Source organism: Rhopilema esculentum, chromosome 10 (genome assembly GCF_057945365.1).
Source record: "Rhopilema esculentum isolate cy_ngs chromosome 10, ASM5794536v1, whole genome shotgun sequence".
Lineage (NCBI taxonomy): Eukaryota > Metazoa > Cnidaria > Scyphozoa > Rhizostomeae > Rhizostomatidae > Rhopilema > Rhopilema esculentum.
This window is the reverse complement of record NC_142824.1, coordinates 3,837,871-3,861,784: the sequence shown is the minus strand read 5'-3', so window position 1 is coordinate 3,861,784 and position 23,914 is coordinate 3,837,871. Positions and strand designations below refer to the sequence as shown.

Here is a 23,914-nt window from a genome sequence, read left to right as displayed (position 1 = left end):
GCTGATCAGTGTGCACACAAATTTGAACCTTGAATGCCTCGTAGATCCTGCAAATTAGGTATATAGTATTATATCAGTCATTGATTAGATTGATTCGTATTTTTGAGTGGTCCTTATTTCTGACTGTTTTCTGCAGAGCCTGGCACTTGCAAGCCACAATTACGAGGATCATCTTTCTGACAGTGAAGTTGCTGACCTGCTATCTAGAGTTAGAAATTCAGTAGTAAGTAATTTAGAATGTGAAGGTAATGCATCTTACCTGGTGCATCAAGACACGAAAGCACGAAAGTGACGAATCATTTATGTTTTGTTGGGAATCTCACATGTTTGTTTTTTTGTTTATTTGTTTTGTTTTTTTGTCGGTTTCTTGTTTCTTTGTTTGTTTGTTTGTTTGTTTGTTTGTTTGTTTGTCTCTTACTTTCTTTGTTTCTTTCTTTCTTTGTCTATTTGTTTGTTTGTTTATTCATTTATTTATTTGTACACTTTCTTGGACACTGTTTTATGTTCTAATTCGGTATATATTTTATGCTCCTGTTATGATCTTTGCCTATTTTTACTGCAAACCTTTCATTGTATTGTTCATTTGTTTCCAATATAATCCCTGTCATAGCAATTATTTGAGATTTTCTCTTCGTAGGTTTGCCTATTTTAGATTCTAATGTGAGATATCATCTCGTTTTATAATTGAATACTAAATATATATTTTATAGTTTGCTTATCTCTTAGAATCGTTTCAGCAATGATATTTCTCTGTTTTTCTTTTCTGAAGAGCTATATTGATGAGGATGATGATGAAAGTCAAATTGGTTCGCATCAGATATCTCCACCTCCAACTCCAATAAATCGCTTTCTTGAATCAGTCAACATATATAAAAGGAATCAAATCAGAGTCTCGGTGCCAAGGTTTATTCTTCGTGGCCTCGGTCGCAATGCTTACCACGTATTTGAGGTTAAGGTATGTTGATTACAGTAAAAGGTTATTTAGGATTTTGGAAACGTTCTTAGGATTTCTAACCTGCAAAAGATATCGCTTTAAATTTTATTACTGTAAGACAAAGAGTTGAACACCAATGGCCTAAAACTGCAATCTTTTTCAACAATATTTCTCACAGAGGCTTTCTACCGTTAACGACCTCGTTGACTTTTTGCTTTCGTTTCGCTTGAAAATAATAGCATTAAAAACTATAGTTTTCTTGCCAAAAAATATAAAGAATGAAAATAGCAATAAAAACTATAGTTTTCTTGCCAAAGTCTAGATTTCAATTTAAACAATCACCATTTTTAGAAATAATCAACTAATGATGGTGTCTCTTTTCACTTGATGAAGTCTGTCTTCTGCTATTGCAATACCAAATGCTAAGAGTGTAATATTACTTTTCGATATTTTATAGTCATTCTCATTATTTATCGTGAGATGACCTAGCTTAACATGATTTTTCTGCTCGAGTTTGAGCGACGGTTGTTAGTAAAGCTGTTTTTCTCGCTTCAATTATTAATCTATCTGCACTTGTTTCTCATTACTGAATATGACTTGTATGTTGAGTGGTTTAGACCGAGCTTCTTGTACGTTGGTTGGCTCAGACTGATCTCCTTGTACGGTGATGGTTTGAGCCGAGCTGCTTTTCGTTGATTGGTTTAAACCAACATTATTTGATGTCGATTAGTTTAGGCCAAGCTATATATACGTTGATTGGCTCAGCTCGAGCTACTTGTACGGTTGTTGTTGTTGTTGTTGTTGTTGTTATTGTTGTTGTTGTTGTTGATTTAGGCCGAGCTACTTGTACTTTGATTAATTCAGATCGAGCTATTAAATTATTTGAACTAGACGTACTACATTGTTTCTAAATAGATCCAGTCACCTACTTCTATCTTTCCTGTAGAATGCCTTGTCGTAAAATTTTATCTGCATTTTAACACAAAGCAACTTAACTACTGAGATACGATTAATCCTATTGGAATAATTATTTACCATCTTAGCTGTCTGTTGGTGATGACACGTGGTCAGTCTTTAGGAGATATAGAAAATTTCGACAGCTGCATCAAGAACTCAGAATAGAATACCCAGTTGTGAGTATTCCTTAGTTCTTTTTTTGCTGCTTAGCAGTAATTCGTTTTGCCACTTTCCAGTAACATTAAGAGCTTGCCTGTCCCTTCCTAAAGCCCATTCGCTTTGTTTCCTAAAGCCCATTCTCTCAAACTGTCCATCTTTTGCTAAGTTTTATTTTAATCATTTGATAAAATTGTTTTTTAACAAATTCTTATTTATTTTTATCTTATAGAAGAGTAATCTGTGGCTATTGAATTGCAGAGCTTTTTTTTGAAACATCTGGTGCAAATTGCCGTTGTTTTGTTATTTCCTGCCTAGCTTCGTGGATGTCGTGCTTTTCATTAATTTTAGATTTTGAGAAAAAATATGATTTCTTTGCTCGCCAACATTCTTGTTAACTCCATTTAAACTAAAAAGCAAACAATATCATAACGTGTTTTTCAAGACACTATTTATGCCAGTCTTATTCAATTTCAGGTGGGGAACCTTGAATTTCCTTCGAAAAGGTTTTTTGGCAACAGAGCGGAGAGTTTTGTCCGTTTACGACGAGCCCAGTTGGAGGTATGTCATTCTGACGATATATCTTTAACTTTCAGAATATAACACCTTCAAGGTGGTGTGGTACTGCCCCCCCCCCCCCTCCCGGATGTCAGGTTCGCTTAATGAATGAAGTCATTGTATAAACCTTCTCAGAGAGGAATCTCACGGATAAGGAATAGGAAGCAAACCTTTGGCGAAAATTTTGGCAAAAACTGTAGCAAAAACTTTGAAAATTGATAAATCAAATCAAAGAACATTCAGCGTTAGAATTGAGTGGAAACCAGGTTTTACTAGCTTTAGCTTCAAAACTTTTTCAAATTTTTTAAATGCTGGTTGTACCTAAAATTGTGTGATTTAATTTTTGGTTTCGCCCTGCAGGCATATCTCAAAGCTCTTTTTGCAATACTGTCCAACATAGCAACCTGTCCTGTATCACTTATAACAGAGCAACCGCTGACCAAGCAGGATGTCGGAAGATTTCATCAGTTTTTCAAGCAAGGTGTCTTTGAAATTACAAAGGGTTCGAGAGCAGACCAAAACTCGTTGATATGAGTTTGCTGTAAGTCGTTGTAAGTCTTCAGTTTCTATTCTGAAGGAGACCAGCAGAACCTCCTAAAGAGATACTGCCATGCTTGATAGCTGGATAGGAGGCTGGCACAAGTAAAAACTGTTTTTTACCTTAACATTGTCTAGTTGATAGCGTTTAGTAAATAAAAGAGTTTGGTGGGTGTTCGTTTGGAAAGTAGGCCCTTGTTGTTTGGAACTTCATGATCGAATTAAACTAGCTCGTTGACAACTGTTTGAAATGAGGGATAAGTATAAGGTAAGCTTCTAATGGTATTCTAATTCGCATTTTCAAATCTATTGTTTATACGGAGCAAAAGAAGCATTGGTCTGCGATCCTGATCCTCTTTTTGTTATATTTACTGAGCTGGAAGAGTGTCCGTTAGGTTCATGCGTATTCCTTTATTCCATATACTAAGTATATCGAGAAAAAGCCTCCCGTGGCTTTATTGAATTTGACGTTAAACTAGTGTATAAAGTCATCTGCCGTCGAGTATAAAGTTTTTTTTACTGTTGTCAAGATGATATTGGATGCTTTCTTCCTTTCAAGCGGACATTTAAAGGCTCCCGCGTAATCCAAATCCAGGTAGGAAACGGGATCGATTTTTGTGGGATACGGATGGCAATCAGGTGGTTGCACAACACAATTTTCAGGATTGTGATCCAAATCCACATAGAAAACAGGATCGATTTTTGTGGGATATGGACCGCAACCGTGTGGTTGCACAACACAATTTGCAGGATTGCGATCCAAATCCAGGTAGGAAACAGGGTCGATTTTTGTGGGATATGGATCGCAACCGGGTGGTTGCACAACACAATTTTCAGGATTGCGATCCAAATCCAGGTAGGAAACAGGATCGATTTTTGTGGGATAGGGATTGCAATCGGGTGTTAAAACTTCACAATTTTCAGGTGTTAACACTACCCAATCCACGTCTGAATTGGGGCCTAATGTTGTAGGATACGTGATTGGGTGTTGACCAAACAAAACTTTTCGGATTTTGATTCCAATCCACCTCTAAAACGGAATGGAATTTCGTGGGATGCGGATCTTGATCGGCTTTTTACAAAACCAGTTTTAAGGATTGCGATCCAAATTCCGATCCCGTTACTTTTGCTCCGTGTAAATGGAATATATCTTTCGTATCTTATCTACCCCATAATTTTGTCTGAGTGACTTTTATAACTAATTGTGGGTATATGCATGACATCATAACCCTAACATTTACACTTAAAACACATCGCCAAGACAATAAGAATCACGTGGTTGATAAAAAGTTTGACAACATTTAGATTCATATCAGTATGTAAATCATATTTATTTCATTTAGATTGATAGAATTTTTAACTTTGGTAATCCTTAAGAATGGTATGATTTTACAGCGATTGAATTTTTCTGAAATGAAAGGAAATTTAGCAAGCGATTCAAGCTATTGCTCTTTAACTAAAGTGCTAACATCATAATAGTGCGGCTTTCAAGGGTCTGAAAGTTTCTTCGAGAGAAATTCATTCGCTGATTAACGTATGTATTAGGAGTTATTTATTCAATATTGGGTGAGTGCTCAAATGACGATACGAACGCTCCAGTGACATTCTTCTCTTGCTTATAAATTGAATATTGCGGAACAGGGTGATTATATCCGCGAAGGGAGATGCTATGCATCCGAAAAATGTTTTCAGATTTGTCAACGATAAAATATATTGAATTTAACATATCAGTTATATGAAGTTAACAATCTGAGCTGTCTTGTCCTATTACTGACCTCCTTGTCCTATTACTGACCCCCTTGTCCTATTACTGACCCCCTTGTCCTATTACTGGCCCCCTTGTCCTATTACTGACCCCCCTGTCCTATTACTGACCCCCTTGTTCTATTACTGGCCCCCTTTCTGCTTTATAGCATTCCTTATTCCGATTCAAGGGAGTTTTAATTTTTTACATTATTCAAGCCTCAATTTTCATTAAGCGAATTGTTTTTGGAATTTTTGCATAACAAACCTATTGCAATTTTGACGAGAAAATTGTACCTGGAGCTGTGCAGTATAATTTTAAATGTAGAGTAAATGTGAAGGCGGGTGCTATGTGTCTGGCAATGTGACTTGTATCTACCGTTATTGTGTTTTCTGATATAGAAACAAATGTTTATGGTAGTATTAATTGTTTTGGTCAGTTTGTGTGTCTGTCCTTTTTCTTGTCACTGCAATGCGATTTCTACCCAAAAGGGTCAACAAATAGAACATAATTTGAAATATACCATATGAGCATTACGGAGATTTGCACTTCGGGTTTGCTATAGAGGTTCGGGTTCGGATTTGCTATATGACGTCACAAAAATCTAGTTATATTTTTTATCTGGATCTCATAACCTGATTGCCTTCATGATATAAGTCTAAATGTACAGAAACAGTTGAATATGTTTCGAATTGGCTGAGATATGACCACATAGGCACAGGCTCTTTCCATTGGCGTCGCTTGACCTTCCAGGCTAGGGGGGGGGGAATGGAGGGTCATCAAAAGAAAAATTTGTGGACGAAGACATAGATTGAGAGGAATTTAGCTGCTATTTCACCTACAAATGATTTTACCGATAAACTAAGGATTTTGTAGACAGACTGAAGATTTACCGACGAATTCATGAAGCATTTGTTGCATCCTTCTGCACCCCCTGCTAGCTACGCCCCTGGCACTTTCCCAAGAAGCCTATGTAGTATGGTCACCGTATCGGTCATATCACATCCTATTCTTAACACATTAACTGATTTTGCATATTCAGAAGTATTTCATGGTGCTGTTTTATATTATACGGTTAAAATTCAAAAGTTCTAAAAACATTTTTCGTGACGTCACACTTTAGAACTCTATTCAGAGTAGCAGATTTCTGGTTCGCACGCACTGTAGATGGATGCTTGTCTGAATTCATTAACCCTGGCATGTTGAATTTTTCATATGAAAAACGTCGCTGTTTTTTCGGTTGTTCTAATGACCCATCTTGATTTGGAAGTCCGCTTGCCCGTATGAGCAGATTAAAATCTTCAAAAAGAGAGTAAGGGTGTTTCTTTATTGTAAGAATCTGAGCTCGGGATAAATTATTCAGTTTTGAGGATCTGTTTTTATTTTAGTGCAAACACTTCTTTTAAAGTTTCTTGAATTCCTATTTCATAAAAACTAATTTTCAGGAAAACTAAAACTTAGGGTTACGATAAACGTTTTCGGATGGAAACATCCACTTTTCGATTTTTTCACATTTAAGTAGCCGAACTTTCAGGGCGGAAATCCTGGTTCCGTTCTTCTTTGAGCACGATATCACGTTTTTCATCGCGTTTACACTGAAGCAAAATAGAAACGGGACTAAATTTGACCCCGTTTACACTTAAGTAAAAGGAACAGAACTGTTTAATGTGAAGCATGCGCAGTGGCGCGGGAATGACGTCTAACATTTTCAGAAAGCCTCGCCCCAACCCTAGATTAAGCCCCATTTTCAATCGTAACCAAAAAGTTCCGTTCCTGACCGTTCCGTTCCTGACTAGAAAAGACAAGCCCGATTCGGGAACGGAACCAAAGAGTTTCGCATTTCAGCGAAACCAAAGAAGAACGAAACCGTTCCCAAACTAGCACGGGACGAAGATGCTTAGTGTAAACGCAAGGCCTATCGTCGCTTTTTCAGGCACCGAACCAAAGAGTTCCGCTCTTTTTTCTGTAGTGTAAACGGTATCTTAAACAGGCTTATTGATCTTAAAGCTGACTTGACTCGGATTGCACTGTCATTTCACGAGTGTACCTTGCAGGTGCGATCAGTGAAATCCCGTTTTCTCCGGAATTACAATTCCTCTATATACAGGTACGAAAATGCTATTTCGTACCGAAGGAACTAATCGAATGGCTTAAAACTTTGCACACGACTAGGAAAGATGTCGGGTAAGCAAAGCTTGTCTCAAAATTTTTTTATTTGCTCTGGTCCGTCTTTTATAGCCAAATACATCTATGAAAGGGAAGAAAAACTGTTTGCCAATTTTTGACAGGGTATAGTTTCAAGAGGAGGAAGAATTTGAAAAATCTGAGCCAAGTATCTGCGCTTTCTGTTGATATATGTCAACTTTTGTTACCTCAAAAGCAAGGGTACAAAATAGCTTTTGAAGAAGGTACATTAATTTTAGCAATGCATTTGGCTGGAAAGTATCATTTTACAATCTTTGCCAATAATTTTGATATGGTTGGAATTGCCATATTCTTGTGCATCAAATGACGTATAGTTTAATCTGATTCCGTTAATAGTTTAGCTTTTAGGGAGAGAAAACCGAATATCGTGTCAAAAACGTTTACCATTACCTTAATATAAGATGAACATAAAATGAGATATTAATGCACAAAGTACTTATTTACAAACCATTATGCTGCCACACTGTGGGTTGATAATTGCTACTTAATATTCTGCATTTAAACCCTGTAAACTAAACATAGCCCTCTCCCTTAAAACAAGCCGCTTGCCTTGATCTGCTTCATCCAACGACGTCTTACATCTGGAATGAAAGGGTGAGCTGTTCCTGCGTCACTTTCTTCATATGTTTAAAACAAGTCGAGAGTGGCATTTGAAATATTTTATGCTGATCAAATGAAATTTTATCAGATTCAATTTCACGAAGGATGTTGTAGAATTTGATTTCGCTAGGGGTTCTTATTTCAGCTGATTTGTGTTATTCTCGTTTGGGTGTCAATTGTCATGCTTCAATCTGGTATTTAAGTCCTTATGTGATTCTTTGATGCCATTGGGAATAATAGACAAGAAGGACTTTTGTAGTTTGGGCTTCTGCACGAAGGTGTGGGTCCCTTGACTCAGATGGGTGTATTTATTTACTTTGCGTCGGAATTATCGTGCATACTTAGCGTGCTGTTTCCACGCTGTTCTCTTCTCACCACTGTGTTCGGCTCAGACTTGCGAAGTATGAGTACCTCTACTGGCTAAAAGGTGACTGACGAAGTATGAGTACCTCTACTGGCTAAAAGGTATGTTTACTAGGCTGTTTCAGAAATGCTCTTATGCCTATAGCTTGGTCTCCAGCGGTGAAATTTAATACTCGTGTGTATTTGAGCAGTCTCACTTCTTCCAACATAAATTTTGTCGCCTCGTTATCGCTTCAAAAACTGGGCTCATTACATCCATGGTCACTTAAGCTTTTTTGTTATTGCAGCTCGACTGTTCGCCTGTTTTCCATCGATATGTGACAACTTTCTTTTTTTCGTCTTTTCTCATACGGGTCACCAATGTGAATTTTTGGCCTTCTTGTTATTCTTTGGGATTTGAGAATCCTGCATTTTTATCTTATCTTATTAGGGATCTTTAGCTCTTTTTGGGTCTTAGATTAAGAGCAGTCATCCTTTTATTCAAATTTTTAGAGAATAATGCTCTTTTAAACCTGCTTCATGATGTCCGACCTGGAAAAATAAGCGAAAACAGTTTTTTTTGGCACAAAAACGGAGCAATGTGAGCCAGGCCTAATTTTCTGGGAAGGGAGAAGTACCCAAAAAGATGAACCCAAGACAAGGATAGATCCAAATATCCACCGGATCTTTTAAGAGTAATATATAGATCATAATATAGAAGGATTATTGAAGATAATTTGCGTTGAATTCAAAGTAAAAACATGGTTTGCTTTTGCCGTGAGTTACTAAGATCTTTTGTAAATCTCTTCGGTCGAGGGAAAGGTATGATGATTGCCAAAACTAACATTACAAGATGTAATTTTTACGAGTTCCGAAAAAGGCAAGGTGGAACCTAAAGGCAATCTGTCTCGTTGTGGATTGGTTAACGAGGACAATAGCTGGAACAATAGCCTAAACACGATTCCAGCGCTCCGCCATATTTTTTACAATGCGATAAATTAAAGGGGGACTGGAAACAATAAAAAATCCCTTTGTTCTTATAATCAATCAACGTCGAGACAGATTGTCTTTAAGAGCACACTGAATCTTTTGCTAGCAGGTAATTGACGTATGATGACAAGTTAGCCTTCAAAATGTAAAAAAGAAATGGATACATGGCAAGACTGTTTTAAATTAAACACATGAATAATTTAATATTTTAAGTTGATTAAAATAATCAATACAAAAAACAACAACAAATTTGTAAAAATTCCGTAAGGAGTAAATAGAGTAGTTAGAATTCTATTGATGCGTTCGTTTTCTTAGATCGCTATATAGATAGATCGCTATATGCGTCTCCTGAAGAGTGAGCTACTCACGAAACAGGCTTGTAGAAATAAAACATGTGGTTTTATTCTCTCCAACTCTATGCTATATTACGCTCTACGTGCAAATGTATTGAGCACGGTGCTACGGAACTATCAACAGACAAATTTCTAGATCGATATATACATATAATCGACTATATTGAACCGTTTCTATCAAAATCTGCCAATTTTTTAAGTTCTACTAGGAATTGGAAAATTGGATTTGGTTTTTATGTGTTTACCTTGTCTTATTTACATTATGATTTCATTTTGCATCTATTTGTTTTAAAGCTTATAAAAAGCGAATGACTAAAATATGATATTCTTAAAATCTTATGACATATCTGAGAAAAAGTTCGCAAAAAATATTGTTATAAGCCTCTAATTAAACCATGGCATCCGTATTGGGTCCCTGGGAAGGTGCACCTACGCCAATTCAGCAGGATACTCCCCTCCTGGCTACGCTTGAAGTAATTGCTTTGCTACATACTGAAATCACATTTGATAAATTCCGATGACAAAGGCATAAACTGTATCATCCCGTGGCGTGATTTGACCATAACGTGCTTCTTTTCGAAGCTATGCTACTTCTTCAACAACCATCCAGCATTCTTAATCGTCTAAGCAACGGCTGGACACTTGGCTAAAGTAGATAATATGGAGAAAGATCTGATTTGAATGTGAATGAAAATATATATCAATATAAACTTTTTAAATTGATTTAAATTTGATCTTTTCTCAAAAAGTTTCTTTATCAATTGCTTACTGCTTCATAGAATTTCTATTTGCTGGGTAAATTATAATCAGCATTCAAGTATACAAATATACACCAAGTGGCACAATGGCACAATATAAAGAAAAATACAAATATATACCAAATGGGCACAATGACACGATATTTGATAGATTATTTCAATTAAGGTTACAATCATAATATAATTTTGCGCAGCATATTTGACTATGGAATGCTGTGCATGGCCTTTTTACATACTCACCAAAATAAAAAAAATTATTTCTTAGCATTAAACCAAAAAATGGAAGCGGATACATATGCAGAGCATGAATCTACAACAAGAGCAATTTCAAGTAAGATTGCTCAAGCTTTATACGCGAAAGTCAAGCTTGTCTTGTCTATACATCTTACTTAAGACACCTACAGAGCATTAGCTGGACTTGCTACAAGCGAGAGACTTGTAGCAAGTCCAAGCATCAGCCTGCGTGCAAATTTAACTTTCTGTTGCGAAGGAGAGCCAGGACAGAGCATGGGTCTACAACTAGCTGCAGAGCAATTAGAGCGTTCTTTGTACTTTGTAGATTGTTATTCAAATTCTCAGCAGGGGTGAAACTGTTGGGGGTATGGAGGCGGGTGCTGCACCCCCAATCTTCAAAAAACAGATTTTGTCGGGAAAATTTATGGCTACCAGTATATCGTTCGGGCAAATTTGGAAATTTTGTTTAGGTCGCACACTCATTGCCACTCTTTGCTCCAGCTTGGTTTTTGAATTAATGGTCTTTATACCTCATCTTTTTTCAATCTCCGCCCAGCTGGGAAAACAAAACAGAAACGATGCAAGCAGCAGCAACATAATTGCATTTCTGTCTTTTGTCTCGAGCTCGACGCACATGTTTATCTTCGCCTCGAGATGCGAAAGTAGAGTCTGAAGTACTGATCGACAGCAAAAGTATAGACGGAGAGAAAAGTGTGTTTGATGCAAGAAGGAAATTAACACAGGGCATGCCCCCCCCCCCACTTGTTTGCAAAACAATATGGCTTTTTTCAAAATCTTTTTTATGATTGCTAAATTTTTCCTTGACCGCCCCCACCATAATAAATCTAAGAATGAAGGATATGCCACCTCGGAATACGTTGTTGAGAAAAATCAAGCAACATTTCTTTTCAAAATGTATGAAACCCTCATCATACATTAATGAGGAGTTATGCTCCAAAATTCTCTTAAGGTTTTACACTTACGGTTCGAAAGTATTGCACCCTTTGTCAAAAAGGCCGTTCTGTTAATTAAAAATATTTAAACAGCTGTCACAAGAAACAAAAAGTTTTAAGCTGAAAGTTTTAGCGGGAAATAATAGAACATTTATCAGGGAATTGTAATTAAGATATGAGCTGCAAAAAAACTTTAGAATTTCTTCTATTTCTGGACAATATGCATGGTTACGAAAACATGAAAATTGAGCTTTGCTGATAGGTGTACCTGTCAACTATTTGCAATAAAAAAGTTTTACTTTGCATAAGCTTGAGGGATTTTGTTATGGTGAATTCAGAGATACTTACTTTGTGCTTAGGTGTCTTAAAATGCTATCTTTTGTTGAAATATTGTAGTCTGTGTAGCTGCTTCTAAATTCAGAAGTTTCCAAGCTGTGTTTTGTTGTTCCACTTAGATAAAATTGAGACCCTACTTCAATCTCTCTTTCAAATTGCTCTCTTAATAGCTAGGAGATTTAGAAACTGAAGACTATTTTTATTTTATAGAAAAGACAGGCCTTACAAATGCTTGCTTTTCGGAAAAAAATGTTTTAGCCAACACCAGAGAAACTAGAGGCATATTTTTTTGCCATTGAAAAACAGCGTCTGAAGTCTGAAGGCCTAACATTCTAAGTGACCCTCTCTCGGGGTCCTGATGATTTCAACCCTTGAGGCGATGTGCCCTAAAAAGGATGCTCAGGCATGACACGCCCTTCCATCAAGCATGACACGCCCTTTTGTCGGGCATCGAAGCCTCATACCCCCCTAATGAAAATACTGAAGTTTCGCCTCTGATTCTTAGCACTGAAAATATCTTTGTATGTGGTGTTTGTTAGAGGAGTGTTTGTTGGTGGCAAATATTTAGGTTTCAGGTTTGGAATGTTTTACCTAGTGCTGCGGCTTTTATGTGCATAAAGGAATGGAAAGCCTTATGCCACAGAATTCTGTGCTTGTACTAAACTGAGCGACCAAGATCTAAGGTTTGTCTTTGAGTGGATTAGCGGCTAAATGCCACCAGTGCTTTTCGAAACAGATAAAACTAATTTTCAAAAAGTTCAACAAAGTAAACAAGCTATAGACGATTTGTTTCAAGTCTCTCACTGAAACTGTTCAATCGTCTTGCGTTTGTCCTTGTCGATCATATCTGCTTAGATAATTGCACAGTAATTTCTGCACAAATCTTTTTGCTTTCAAATCAAATCAGTATCTTTTTGCTTTTGCTCAAAGATTTGAACAATATTCTTGGTTTGTATAAATGATTCAGTATGTTTAAACAGAACCTTGACAGATTTTCTTAAAAACTTTGCATCTCATACTTTGAGAACATTCTTTATCAAAAAAGTGGTAATTTCTTCCCAGTATTGTTAGCAAAAAGTACGTTATCGATAGAAATTACAAAATCAAAATTATTTGGTGAAGCACTTGAACATGCTGCTGTAGATTGCGGTAGAAATGCTCAAAGGCATTATGTCTCGTCAGCTGCAGCGCGTATATGATCGAGGACACATTGAGAATCAGCCGATTGGATACTTAACAATAAATCTATTGTGTAGTCCAGCCAATAGGAAATTTAAATGGCCAGCAAAATGTACTCTTCTCCGCAGAGGCTATTGGGGAGGGAGATTGGGAGGGAAAAGGATAGGATAAAAGAAACTGCGGAAGAAAGGAAAAAGTGCCTCCCGCAGCTTCACCATTTTTCCCTCCCTAATGGTCTCTGTGGAGGAGAGTAAGCAAAATGCGTCGGAACATTGTGCCTTTAAACCAAAAGAAAGTGGGGTGCACAGTTGAGATGTCTATGGACACAGTTGAGATGTCAACAGCGAAGCAATCGTTCACAGTTTACATGTTGAGCCAAATTCCTCGACCTTTCTCTTGGCTAAATACTTTTCATTCAGATAGTAGAAACAACAAATTTCGTCATTGTTTATTTGCTAGTTTATTTTCAAACTTCGAGGTTTCTCCTTGAAATGTATTTAAAAAAACTGACAATATCTAATTCGTATAACGACCTCCCTTAATCACAATACTATAAACTTCATGAGAAATTTTGCTAAGAGCATTACAAAGATAATTACAGATCTTTGTCTCAATGGGTAGACGACAGCCTGCGATTGTTAGTAGCATGTTCATTTTTAGCTCCCAAAACCATACCGATCAGCTAATTGGCTGATCGAGCCAATGTGATTACAGCAAAACGAAAATGCCTGTAACGATCGTGGATCAACAGTTAAATGTGTTTCCATTAAATCGGGCCAATGGTGGCGATCGGAAAAGTTGATCTCAGGTCAACTGACCTGATAATAGGGGTCGACGACTGCCGACAGTTGTATGCAAAATGTGGAGGTGTTCCTTCTATTGAATCGGGGGAAAGAAAAAGATGATCGCAGACTGTCGCCGATCCCTCTACGACCGCTCTACGATTTAATGGAAATCAGTCTTTCCATGATTAATGCATTAAAAACAGTTGAATTGTAATATTTACACTTTGCACGGTAATGTTTACTGTAGTAAATTTTTTCAAAAACGTGTAATAATGACAATCGAAGTAAATGCAGCTACATCTGCCTGTGTTATAGACAGATGTCGCAAATTTTCTGTACAAACTTACTGTTTGAAGGTTTCATTCACTGTACCAAAACACAAATCGCAAATACTAGATATTTCATAGTACATGAAACTTTGCGATTAACAGCTTTGATTGGTCCAGCCTACTAAGAAGGAACTGGTCACATGAAAGCTACTATGGAACTGATCACATGCAACGAAGGAACTGGTCACATGCAACGAAGGAACTGGTCACACGAAATGTTTCAACTTCCCAACGCCGGTAGGCATGGAAGGCTAAGTACTTCAACATAGGCAGTGGCTTTTTCTTCGTCTCTGACGCAGGGTAAGTGGCAGCAGCACGATCACCAGGGCTAAAGCCATGAGAAACTCATCTCATGGTAGCTTTAACTGCTCAAATTATATCCGGATCAGCTCGGATGTGATCAATCCGGACGGTCTGCAAAGACATTTTGCAGTGAATTTATACTAAAGCTTTCGTAGATGTCAGCAATGTCGGTTGGGACACTACTGCGCCATAGACTAGGAAACTTTCAAATCACCATTGCTCTGTATAGGAAGTCAAAAAAATTCAAAGGTAGTTCAGTGCCAAAGATGAGCACACCCAATCTTACCTAATAACATTGTAACAAATTACAATTAAACCGTCACCGGTTTTTTACTTGTAGTCACTTTTTAGTGTAGAATCTTTTCAATGCTGGAATTTTCTACTTTTTCAACTGCTAGAGGACTAAGAGTCGACCATTGGTAAGAATTGAACGTTGCAGCAACAGCTAAACCCATGACTCTTGGTGTCCTTTTTTCAATGGACGTTTTCTAAACCATCTCAGTAGAGAACATTGGCAGCAAATAGCCTTAAAGAAGGGGGTTTCCAATACCCTTCGTCTAAATCTCCTGTGCATAGCTATGTATACGATTGGGTTTGAAAGTGTCGATGATTTTGCAATAGCTGCTGATATAGTTGCCAATATAATAGGGAATTTAGCAATATGTGTAAAGAAGCTGGCCCAGAAAGAGAGTAAGGTGTAGGGCATCCATGTTATGATGAAAACCATACACATGACGATTGCAAGCCTTGTGTGTCTCTTCTCTGCTCGAACGTTGTCCTTTGCTGCCTTGGATTCACGGCCAAAAAGATTGGAAGCACGTGACTGCATCTCGCGTAGCTCTTGTTTCACTCTGTAGAAGGAATAGCACATGACAGAAACGGGTATGATGAAGCAGAAGATGAACAAAAATATGATGTAGAGGTGGTCTTTTGTTTTCTTCGATGCCCAGTCAATAGAACACCTAAGGGCGTCGCTTTCTAGCTCGTATCCCGACCAGCCAATGAGTGGAAACGCTGCCCACACGAAGCCGTATGTCCAGCATGATGATATGAAGGCTGTGCATAAAATGTAAGAGCCATGGATACGGTTGGCCATAAATGGTTTGCAGATCTTCAAATATCTGTCGTATGCTAGGGCTGTCAAGTGGGCTGTGGAGGAGAGGGCCAAGAAGGTAATGGTGAATGCAGACGCCTGTTAAACCAATAAATAGAAAGGTTTAGAGAAACTTAAATTGGATATTAATTGAGAATACAGTAAGCCTGTGTATTAAAAGTAAAGTTTTTCAGTTTAGCCTGCGCATTTTATTATTTAATGATAATCTTTAGTTTAGTTCATATTGATGCTCTAATGAATTAAATATATTTAAAGTTGCCTTTTATGTCGGAATTTTTTAACTTTAAGCTTTATTTTTTTCTTCAAAGTTTGTGTCAGTTGTGATGTGCTTTTGATATCATCACTGAAAATAGAAACAAACACTTTTCTTTATAATCTGAGCAAGAACCCTCTCTTAAAATAATGATGACTAAAGTGCTTATAAAAAAGGACGAACTAAAAAGTGCTCATGAATGTAGGCGCTAATAGGCGAGTTTTCTGTAACTCCTCTTTTAATCTTGCTTCAGGTTTGGCTCTGAGAAGGTTTATGATTACTACTTTTGGCGCCTTTTCAATGATTTTCTGGTTCTGGCGCTAGTCTGTTAGAAATAGCTGCCATTCTATTTATTTTACTATTTGATTTATTGCCTTAGTTAGCAAATAAAAAGAGTAAAGGAAAGATATAAAGAAAAGAATAATCCGACAAATCCTTTAGTTGCTTAATTTATGTGCAAGTTAATTTTGGATTCATAATCGAAAGATCAACTAATTTTGTTCTGTAAGCATTTCTGCCCATCTAAGCGGTAAAAACGAAGCTTTTACAAAAAGAGCCAATATAGCTAGCAATATTTTGAAAGTGTGACAACTCCTTCTTCTCCTCTCATTGGTTTTTTCAGGCATGTTCCTGTTAAAAGGCTTTACAAGCTGCAAACATTTTATACGGTGACCTTTATCTTGCAGTGTCCCAACATTCTTCAAAATTTTTAATTCTGAGGCAATACCTATTCTTAACTTACTCTAAAGCTATATAACGTGCTGGGCTGATTCAAAATTACATATAGAGATAGGCTCATATTGGATATTTAAATAGGCTATTTAACAGTTTTTACATTACAATATAGATCTATTTCTTACGGCTGCATATAGCAAACCCATCAGCGCTATCGGAGCCCTAATTGACAATTCTTCAAGTTTAATCAGATTGTCTCAAACAGGCTCCTACGATTCGTTAGGCTACGTAACCTTACAATGCCTGAAACTCACAGAAAAACAAGGAAGTGAATGGCTGTCTTGGGAGTAAAATTGAATATTGGAATCTTGATTTTAGTAATTTAATTATTCGAGAAAAATGACGTTCTCACGTGAGAACGGTGAGGAGAAGGCGAGAGTACAGTTTAATCCCACAATTGCGAATCTCCGATTTAACGAATATAAGATAAGTCATGTTGTCAACTACACTTTGCCCAAGAAAATGTTTGGATAAACGTTCCTACAATTTAAAAAACTACTGCTGCGGCCAACTGCATTTCTGGGCCACTTCACTACGTAGCGCGTTATATAGGAATTGCATTTACTGTTCTTCCCAACTCCCACTAATTGTTACAAAAATTAATGCTGCGATACATTTGTATTCATAGTTTGATTTCTTAATCTGATGCAATCAAAAAACTAATTTGACTTAAGACTTGCAATCTAGCGGAAAAACTAATAAGACCTATTTGTGGTTCAGCCAGTGTACAGAAATTTAAAACCTGATAGCTAGCTAATAATGATATTTATTGAGTTTAGCTAGTTTCTTGTTTTGATAAATGTTTTTGCTGTTACAAGCTCAATTTTAAACAATAAGTATCTTTGCCTTGTCTAACTATCTAAGCGTTAAGAGTATCAGACGAAAACACGTTAAGAGTGTTCTGAGGAGTGTCAGACGAAAAAAGTTTTAGCCAATATGCTGTAAATTTTTACTTTTTTCAAAGCCATTTTTAAGCGTTAAGAGTACAGCTATATTCCACCTGCGATCAATTTAAAGACAACCTGATCCCACACACTTATGTTCTAAGAATAGCTAATTATGGATGCTTGGAAAACATTGAAAGCTAGAAAATGTTTCCTGTAAAAATATTTACTTTGAAAGCTTGGCAGGTAACTGCATTCATAATCTAAAATAGAAAACTTCCAAATAAGAAAAACTGATAACCAAACTCTCCCATCACATTGAAAGACAGTTTCAGAGTTGATCGTTGTATCATTGCGTTTTTCTCAGTATTGAGCTTAAACTATTACTGTATTTTTATTTGTTGCATTTGTTGTATTTGTTTCTACCTAGCATCTGAAGGTAGTTTTTAGGACACTGAAAACCTGGTCCTTCCTCTTGATGTGACCACACCTCGTGATGCCTACGCCTGGAATTACAGAAAGCTGGCGACTCTCCTCACTCTGGGTGAAAGTTTGGTCATGCCAGGGACTCGAACCATGGACCCTTGGGTCTGTAATTAGCGCCTCTAACAAATGAGCCATCCTCGCATCCTAACTACACTATAACACGAAAATAACGCGAGACATTAAATAGCGCGAATTGAAAAATTCTGTGTTAATTGAAGTCCGGTTAATTTCTTGTATGCGCTTATGTTATTAGATGTCTAGCTCTTAATAAACGTCCGTTTATTTCATCCAACCGTTTAATACCATTTTTTAAAAGTACTGAGAATAGCCAGACTTAACAATTATTGCTGAAATAAATTATCTTATCTGAAAAATGTGGTTAATAGAAAGCGTCCAAGACTTTCGATAACATTTGATCGACTGTCCTCATGATCAACTGTCTCCGCTTGAATTCCACATCTTCGTCGTCATCTTCATCTTCCTCAATCTCTAGTTCTTTTAAAATATTTTTCGAGTCATCAACCTACTCCCCTGTCAGGGGATACTCAACCTCTTTCACTTTAGCCACTAAAATTGACAAGTTTTCAGGCTCATCCCACGTGAACGATACAAAGGTATCTCCATTGAATCTCCGATCTTGAATCACTTTGACTTAAAGTTTTTCTGTTATCTTTTATTTGTTTTTTCCTGCACTTAATTTGAATAAAAATGTTTGCTGATACCATTTGAATTTCGTTGGTCGTGTTAATTTCCACACATTTTGAAATCCAATATCGCTATTCGTGTTTATTTGTGATTGCATTAATTTGCTCTGGGTTTATTCATGTGTCGCGCTTCTTTCGTGTAAAAATACAGCCTTGATATTTTATCACAAATTTACCTTGATTTTGTCTAAAATTTTCAATAGCCAAATAAATTTTCTAGCATTATATATTTAAATTTCCACACTTCTTCTAGCAAATTTCAATCGACATTAGGTAAATAAATACACCCTTCCTTCACAATTAAAGACCACTTCAAATATCTTTGCTGCTAAATTTTTGCTACTGAATTTCAACACGCAAGGATAGTTCTACCTCACATTAACCTTACATTTTCCTTAAACTTTCTATGAATAGTCCAATACCATTTCCACATCACTTCTGTTTAAAAAATGTTTACATTAAAATCAGCATTAGCACTCGGATTACCTTGCAAAAACTATTCCCAGTTTTCACTGCTTGGTTTTTTGTTGACACTGCTGCGTAGATCTCAAGAGAATACCCGAGCAACGCCTGAATAAAGTCACCAATGCTTGTGCTGAAAACCAAAGCATCTTTGAAAGTTAGCTTCTTAAGTCCAATTTTCGTGAAAACATAAATAACAATGCCATTTAGACTTGATGATGTTACAGCGCATGTAAATAGATAAATGACCGTAGCAGCCTTAAACTCTCCTGAAGGCATCTTTTCTGGAAATGAACACCCGAGCGCCGTCAGTTGCGTCTTTCTAAATACTGCTCAGTGTTCCTACGCATTTCCTCACCTTCAGCGTAAGATGGTGTCCACACTGCCTCGCTTTACAATCGAGACCTGCCAACAGTATTTCCATCATGCCAATTTAAAGCAGGTGGTCTGTCAAAAATAAAGTTCGTCTACTTCCTGCATCGAAACATGCTTTATTTCGTCTAGTTTCTTTTGATAAATTAAAGACAAATCAGAATTTTAATTTTATCATGTAACGTTAAAGTGAATTTTATATCTGATATTAGCAACACTTGTCAGAAGCAACAACTGTATTATTCTAGCATTCACTTGTTTCAGCTACCGTCAATTCTATTTGTTCACTCAACATTCTTCTCACTTTTAACTGTTTGAACATTCTCCACCTTCAAGACATTAGCTGCATCTAAAAATTTTTAAACTCCCGCTTAAAAAAGCATTCATAGAGATACTGCCAATTTGTTTAGTTTTGTTGGAGGATATGTCTTCTTCTTCAAATATTATCATTTCGTTAATCTTTGTTGGTCTTATTCTTCTTTTCCTAGCGGTAAAAATTTTTCCTTGATTGCTTAACTTCTTTGCATTTGTGAAATTTTCCCCATGGTTATCTTAACAAATTCCGATTATTTTCCTCTTTCAGTGTCAGTTTTTTTCGTGGATATGACTGATTTGTTATAAATGTTTCATCACAAAAAGGTGTCAGCACAACATTTGATTATTGATTTCTTTTACAGTACTTTTATTCTTAATGCTAAAATTATGCCGCCTTGATTCTTTCAGTGTCAGTTTTTTTCGTGGATATGATTGATTTGGTATAAAAGTTTCGCCATCAAAAGGTGTCAGCACAACATTTGATTATTGATTTCTTTTACAGTACTTTTATTCTTAATGCTAAAATTATGCCGCCTTGATTCTTTCAGTGTCAGTTTTTTTCGTGGATATGATTGATTTGGTATAAAAGTTTCGCCATCAAAAGGTGTCAGCACAACATTTGATTATTGATTTCTTTTACAGTACTTTTATTCTTAATGCTAAAATTATGCCGCCTTGATTCTTTCAGTGTCAGTTTTTTTCGTGGATATGATTGATTTGGTATAAAAGTTTCATCACAAAAAGGTGTCAGCACAACATTTGATTATTGATTTCTTTTACAGTACTTTTATTCTTAATGCTAAAATTATGCCGCCTTGATTCTTTCAGTGTCAGTTTTTTTCGTGGATATGATTGATTTGGTATAAAAGTTTCATCACAAAAAGGTGTCAGCACAACATTTAATTATTGATTTTTTTAACAGCACTTTTATTTCTTTAATAATCTAAAGGTAAAATTATCCCACCTTGTTTCTTGAATAGATTCAAAGGAAGGCTATGGATGTTCCTCGTTTCCAAAATTTCCAGCATTGGCCTACTGACCTGGCGTCGATGTACGGGTCGAAAGCTTGCATTGGAGGTAAATCAAATCGAGTAGCCATAGCTTAATCGCTTTGAGAAGTTTTCCTCGTCACCAATTGTCGTGTTCATTAACCTTTCAGATTCAAACGTAATGAAACACTCAAATAATCAAACAAAATTCGTAGGCTAATCAAGATCGTTCATTTCGTGTCTTATTTACATATCCACGATTTAGAAGTCCTCTCTAATTTGATATGCTAATTAATTTAAATTAATTCCACAACATCATACCTCATAATTGTTTCAAAAACCAAGCAGGGAAATAACATAAAGGGTTTTGTTATATTTTAAAATTCGTTAAATTAATTTAGTACCATGAGTGTCGTGGTAAGATATTAATGTATTAAAATACATCTTGATTTGTAAAAATCGACATGAATTTGTTTTACATGTTATTATCGAGCACCGGCATTTTGCAACTTCATCAGAAAACACACCAATCATTTCTCTAAGGTATTCTATAGTGTGCATATTAAGACTCTGCTGTTTGTTGGTTCTATGCGTTTGTTTGTTTACGAAAAAACCCTACTCGTCCGTATTATTATCACCTGGGCGCACTTAATCAGAGAAGGGTAAGATAGTTTTCAATTTTCAATGAAGGTGACCAAAAATTTGAAAGTTTGAGGAAGTTTAAAAAAAAGAATCACCTTTTGGTTTTCAAAATACAAAAATTGAAAAAAATAATATTTCTATACCTCCAGCTTTTTTAATATGAATGCGCTTGCAGAACTACTTGGCACCCAAATTTAGGCTTTAAATTTTTATAATTTGTATATTTAGAAAATGACACACTTGTGTTATTAATTGAAATAATCATGTAGCTTTACACCAGTCATATAATACATCTATAATTTAAAACAAGCTACAATTTTTTAAATTTTTTTGGAAAAACAGAGTTTCAAAGAGAGGGGATGTAGACTACTTGAGTATCTCCAATCTCTTGTCCACGCCCATTTTAATCCAATTAAAATGAGAAAGATTTTGTAGAAAGATTTTCTTGGCCATAGAAAGGTTGAAAACTAGTCTGGAGTCTGTACTGTGAAATCAAAACATCATTTAAGAGGCATTTGACGTTATTTCGGTGATTTTATGCCTGGTATTAAAATAAGGTATGAGGCAAACAATTTGGTATTTTAAATAGTTATGATGCAAAATTTTGTCATTTCTTCGTTTATATGGTGCAATCGATAGGTTAACAACAGCCGTGTAAAGGTTTTGCCAGGAGCCCAATGAAAGAATCAAGGCATGTTTGAACAGTCCAATCGATAGACGAGTGCAGACAAGGTGTGCCATGCTTCTGCTGATTAAGATCCTTCTAAAACTTGGCAACACGACGTCTAGTTCTCTAAACCATGCTGTTATCACACAATTCTTATGAAAAGCTAACGTAATTACAATAGAATTCAAACATTATCTTTTTTTTAAATTTTTGAATTTGGATCCCATAACCTGAAAGAAAGAGCATCATGAAATACCTCTAAACATGCAAAACTAGTCGAGTTTGTTTTGAATTGGCCGAGATATGGTCACTGGCTCTTTCCCCATCAAACCTCTGTAATTTCGTTTCTGTCCAAAACTTTACGAACAGAGCCAAAATAACAGTGATTCGTTAGCAAACTTTAAAACTTTTCTTTGGCAATTTCTCAACCGATTTTAGACATGACTGAACTTGCATAATTGGAAGTATTGCATGGTGTTCTTGATGAAGAAAAAGCAAAGTCTCTTCTGTTCACGACACAGCAAAAACGTTCGAAGCTGAAAAGAAACCAACAAGATCAAACAATTGAGGTGAAAATGAATGAGCAGCCATTACTTCAGATTCACCAACAAAAGCTCCTTGGAGTTATTATTGACCAAGATCTTACATGGAAAGATCAAGTTAAAAACGTATGCAATACTGTAAGCCGCAACCTTGCCTTATTTCGTAGGATCAAGTCTTACCTGCCATTTGATACAAGAAAATTGTTCTATCAAAATCTCATATAAGTCTTTATTGATTACGGCAGTTTGGTTTGGGGGTCTTCTACGAAGATACCCTCCAAAAGAGAGTAGCTAGCTAGATTGACATTCCAGGCCGTGAAAATTCAGGTCCACTTTTTAAGATACTTAAGTGGCTGCCCATTCAACGAATAAGTAACTTCAAAACAGCCATAGTAGTCTACAAGGCTCTAAATGGACTAGCTCCAAAATACATGACTGATTTGTTCACTCATCAAAATCAGATTAAACAGCGATTGACGAGAAGTTCATCACACAAAAATTTGTATGTAGCCTTTTTGTGACGTCACACTTAAGAACTGTATTGCTCTCCCCAAAAACTGTACGAGATTAAGAGATTTTAAAAAATCCCGTGCTAAAGAAAAACAATTTGAAATTTTTCAGTTGATTCTTGGATTATCTAAAATCTTAATAAGGGTTTTGGCCTTTCATTCTGAAAAATTGTGAACTGTAAAGATTTTGTCGAGGGTGCGATCTGAAAGATCTTCGAATGTTCAATGATTTGGCAATATCTTTCAGCCACTGCAAAAGATCCTGAGATTTAACGATTATTTTCTAATTTTTAAAATTATTTGATCAATTTTAAGTTTTTCATGAGATTTCTTACCTTTCATGATTTTTCCGAAATATTTGCTAATTTGTGGAATAGAGAATTTTTTGAGAGTGATTCACCCCTTGTCACAACTCATCCTTTATATGTTTTGTTAATGGAACTTAGTTTTAGAATTCTACATGGTCAGTTGTAGCAACAGATCCTTTATTACAGTCTATATTCATCCAAGTATCACCAAGATTCATTTCAGGGACCTGAATAGAGATTAAGAATGTGATAAATGTACCTTCTCTCTATTAAGCATACAGGATACCTTCTCCGTTGGGTGATAAATGTACCTTCTCCGTTGTCAGCTATTGTGCTCATAAGGGGTGTTCGCTCAAGTCACATTTGCCGACAAGGTAAGGCGAGCCATCCTTTACTTGCCGAACTCCCCGTTTCTGCAAACAAGATTTTCAAAGGGGAGTAACACCCCACGCCCCATCGTAGCGACGGCGCTGAGCATGCAGATAGAATTCAAGTTTAAATATTGGCTGGCTAATGAGAACAAAATAAAATATTTATTGTTAATAATAATTTAAAACGTTTTCCACGTTTTTGATTTTGTACGAGGGTGAAAATCGAAAAAGCGGAATTCTCATTCCTTCAAGAATAAGTTCTTGCATTTCAATTCTTGAAAGAGCTCTGTTGCTTTGTTTATTTATTT

The 23,914-nt window shown here is 36.3% G+C and overlaps 2 protein-coding genes across 4 annotated transcripts in view; one reads left to right on the top strand and one right to left on the bottom strand.

The window, feature by feature from the left end:
- The window catches only part of LOC135688037 (uncharacterized), a 35,912-nt gene extending 30,588 nt beyond the window's left edge, over positions 1 to 5,324 (top strand). For both annotated transcript variants that reach the window (XM_065204727.2, XM_065204735.2), the window contains exons 29-33: positions 137 to 223; positions 770 to 955; positions 1,978 to 2,067; positions 2,525 to 2,608; positions 2,966 to 5,324. In XM_065204727.2, coding sequence (XP_065060799.2) covers positions 137 to 223; positions 770 to 955; positions 1,978 to 2,067; positions 2,525 to 2,608; positions 2,966 to 3,139 — 621 coding nt within the window. In that variant the 3' untranslated portion in view covers positions 3,140 to 5,324. The remainder of the gene's footprint in view (positions 1 to 136; positions 224 to 769; positions 956 to 1,977; positions 2,068 to 2,524; positions 2,609 to 2,965) is intronic.
- A 4,130-nt stretch (positions 5,325 to 9,454) lies between these two features.
- LOC135691898 (visual pigment-like receptor peropsin) lies at positions 9,455 to 20,157 on the bottom strand. 2 transcript variants are annotated; one of them, XM_089110494.1, is made up of 2 exons: positions 18,916 to 20,157; positions 9,455 to 10,022 (listed from the first exon to the last, which is right to left on the bottom strand). In XM_089110494.1, exons 1-2 carry the CDS (start codon positions 19,168 to 19,170, stop codon positions 9,972 to 9,974), a joined length of 306 nt encoding a protein of 101 aa, XP_088966620.1. In that variant the 5' UTR covers positions 19,171 to 20,157; the 3' UTR covers positions 9,455 to 9,971. The 2 variants fall into 2 exon arrangements, with proteins under 2 accessions (XP_088966620.1, XP_065065971.2); XM_065209899.2 differs by lacking the exon at positions 9,455 to 10,022 and adding an exon at positions 13,010 to 15,445 and having other exon boundaries at positions 18,916 to 20,153.
- Between the last annotated feature and the right edge of the window lie 3,757 nt (positions 20,158 to 23,914).

Bases quoted from the DNA above. Each gene is read 5' to 3' on its own strand.
- LOC135691898 (XM_065209899.2), bottom strand. From the start codon at position 19,170: ATGCCTTCAGGAGAGTTTAAGGCTGCTACGGTCATTTATCTATTTACA. The intron at 15,446-18,915 runs GTAATCCGAGTG...TTGGTTTAACAG, and splicing joins CTGGGAATAGTTTTTGCAAG to GCGTCTGCATTCACCATTAC.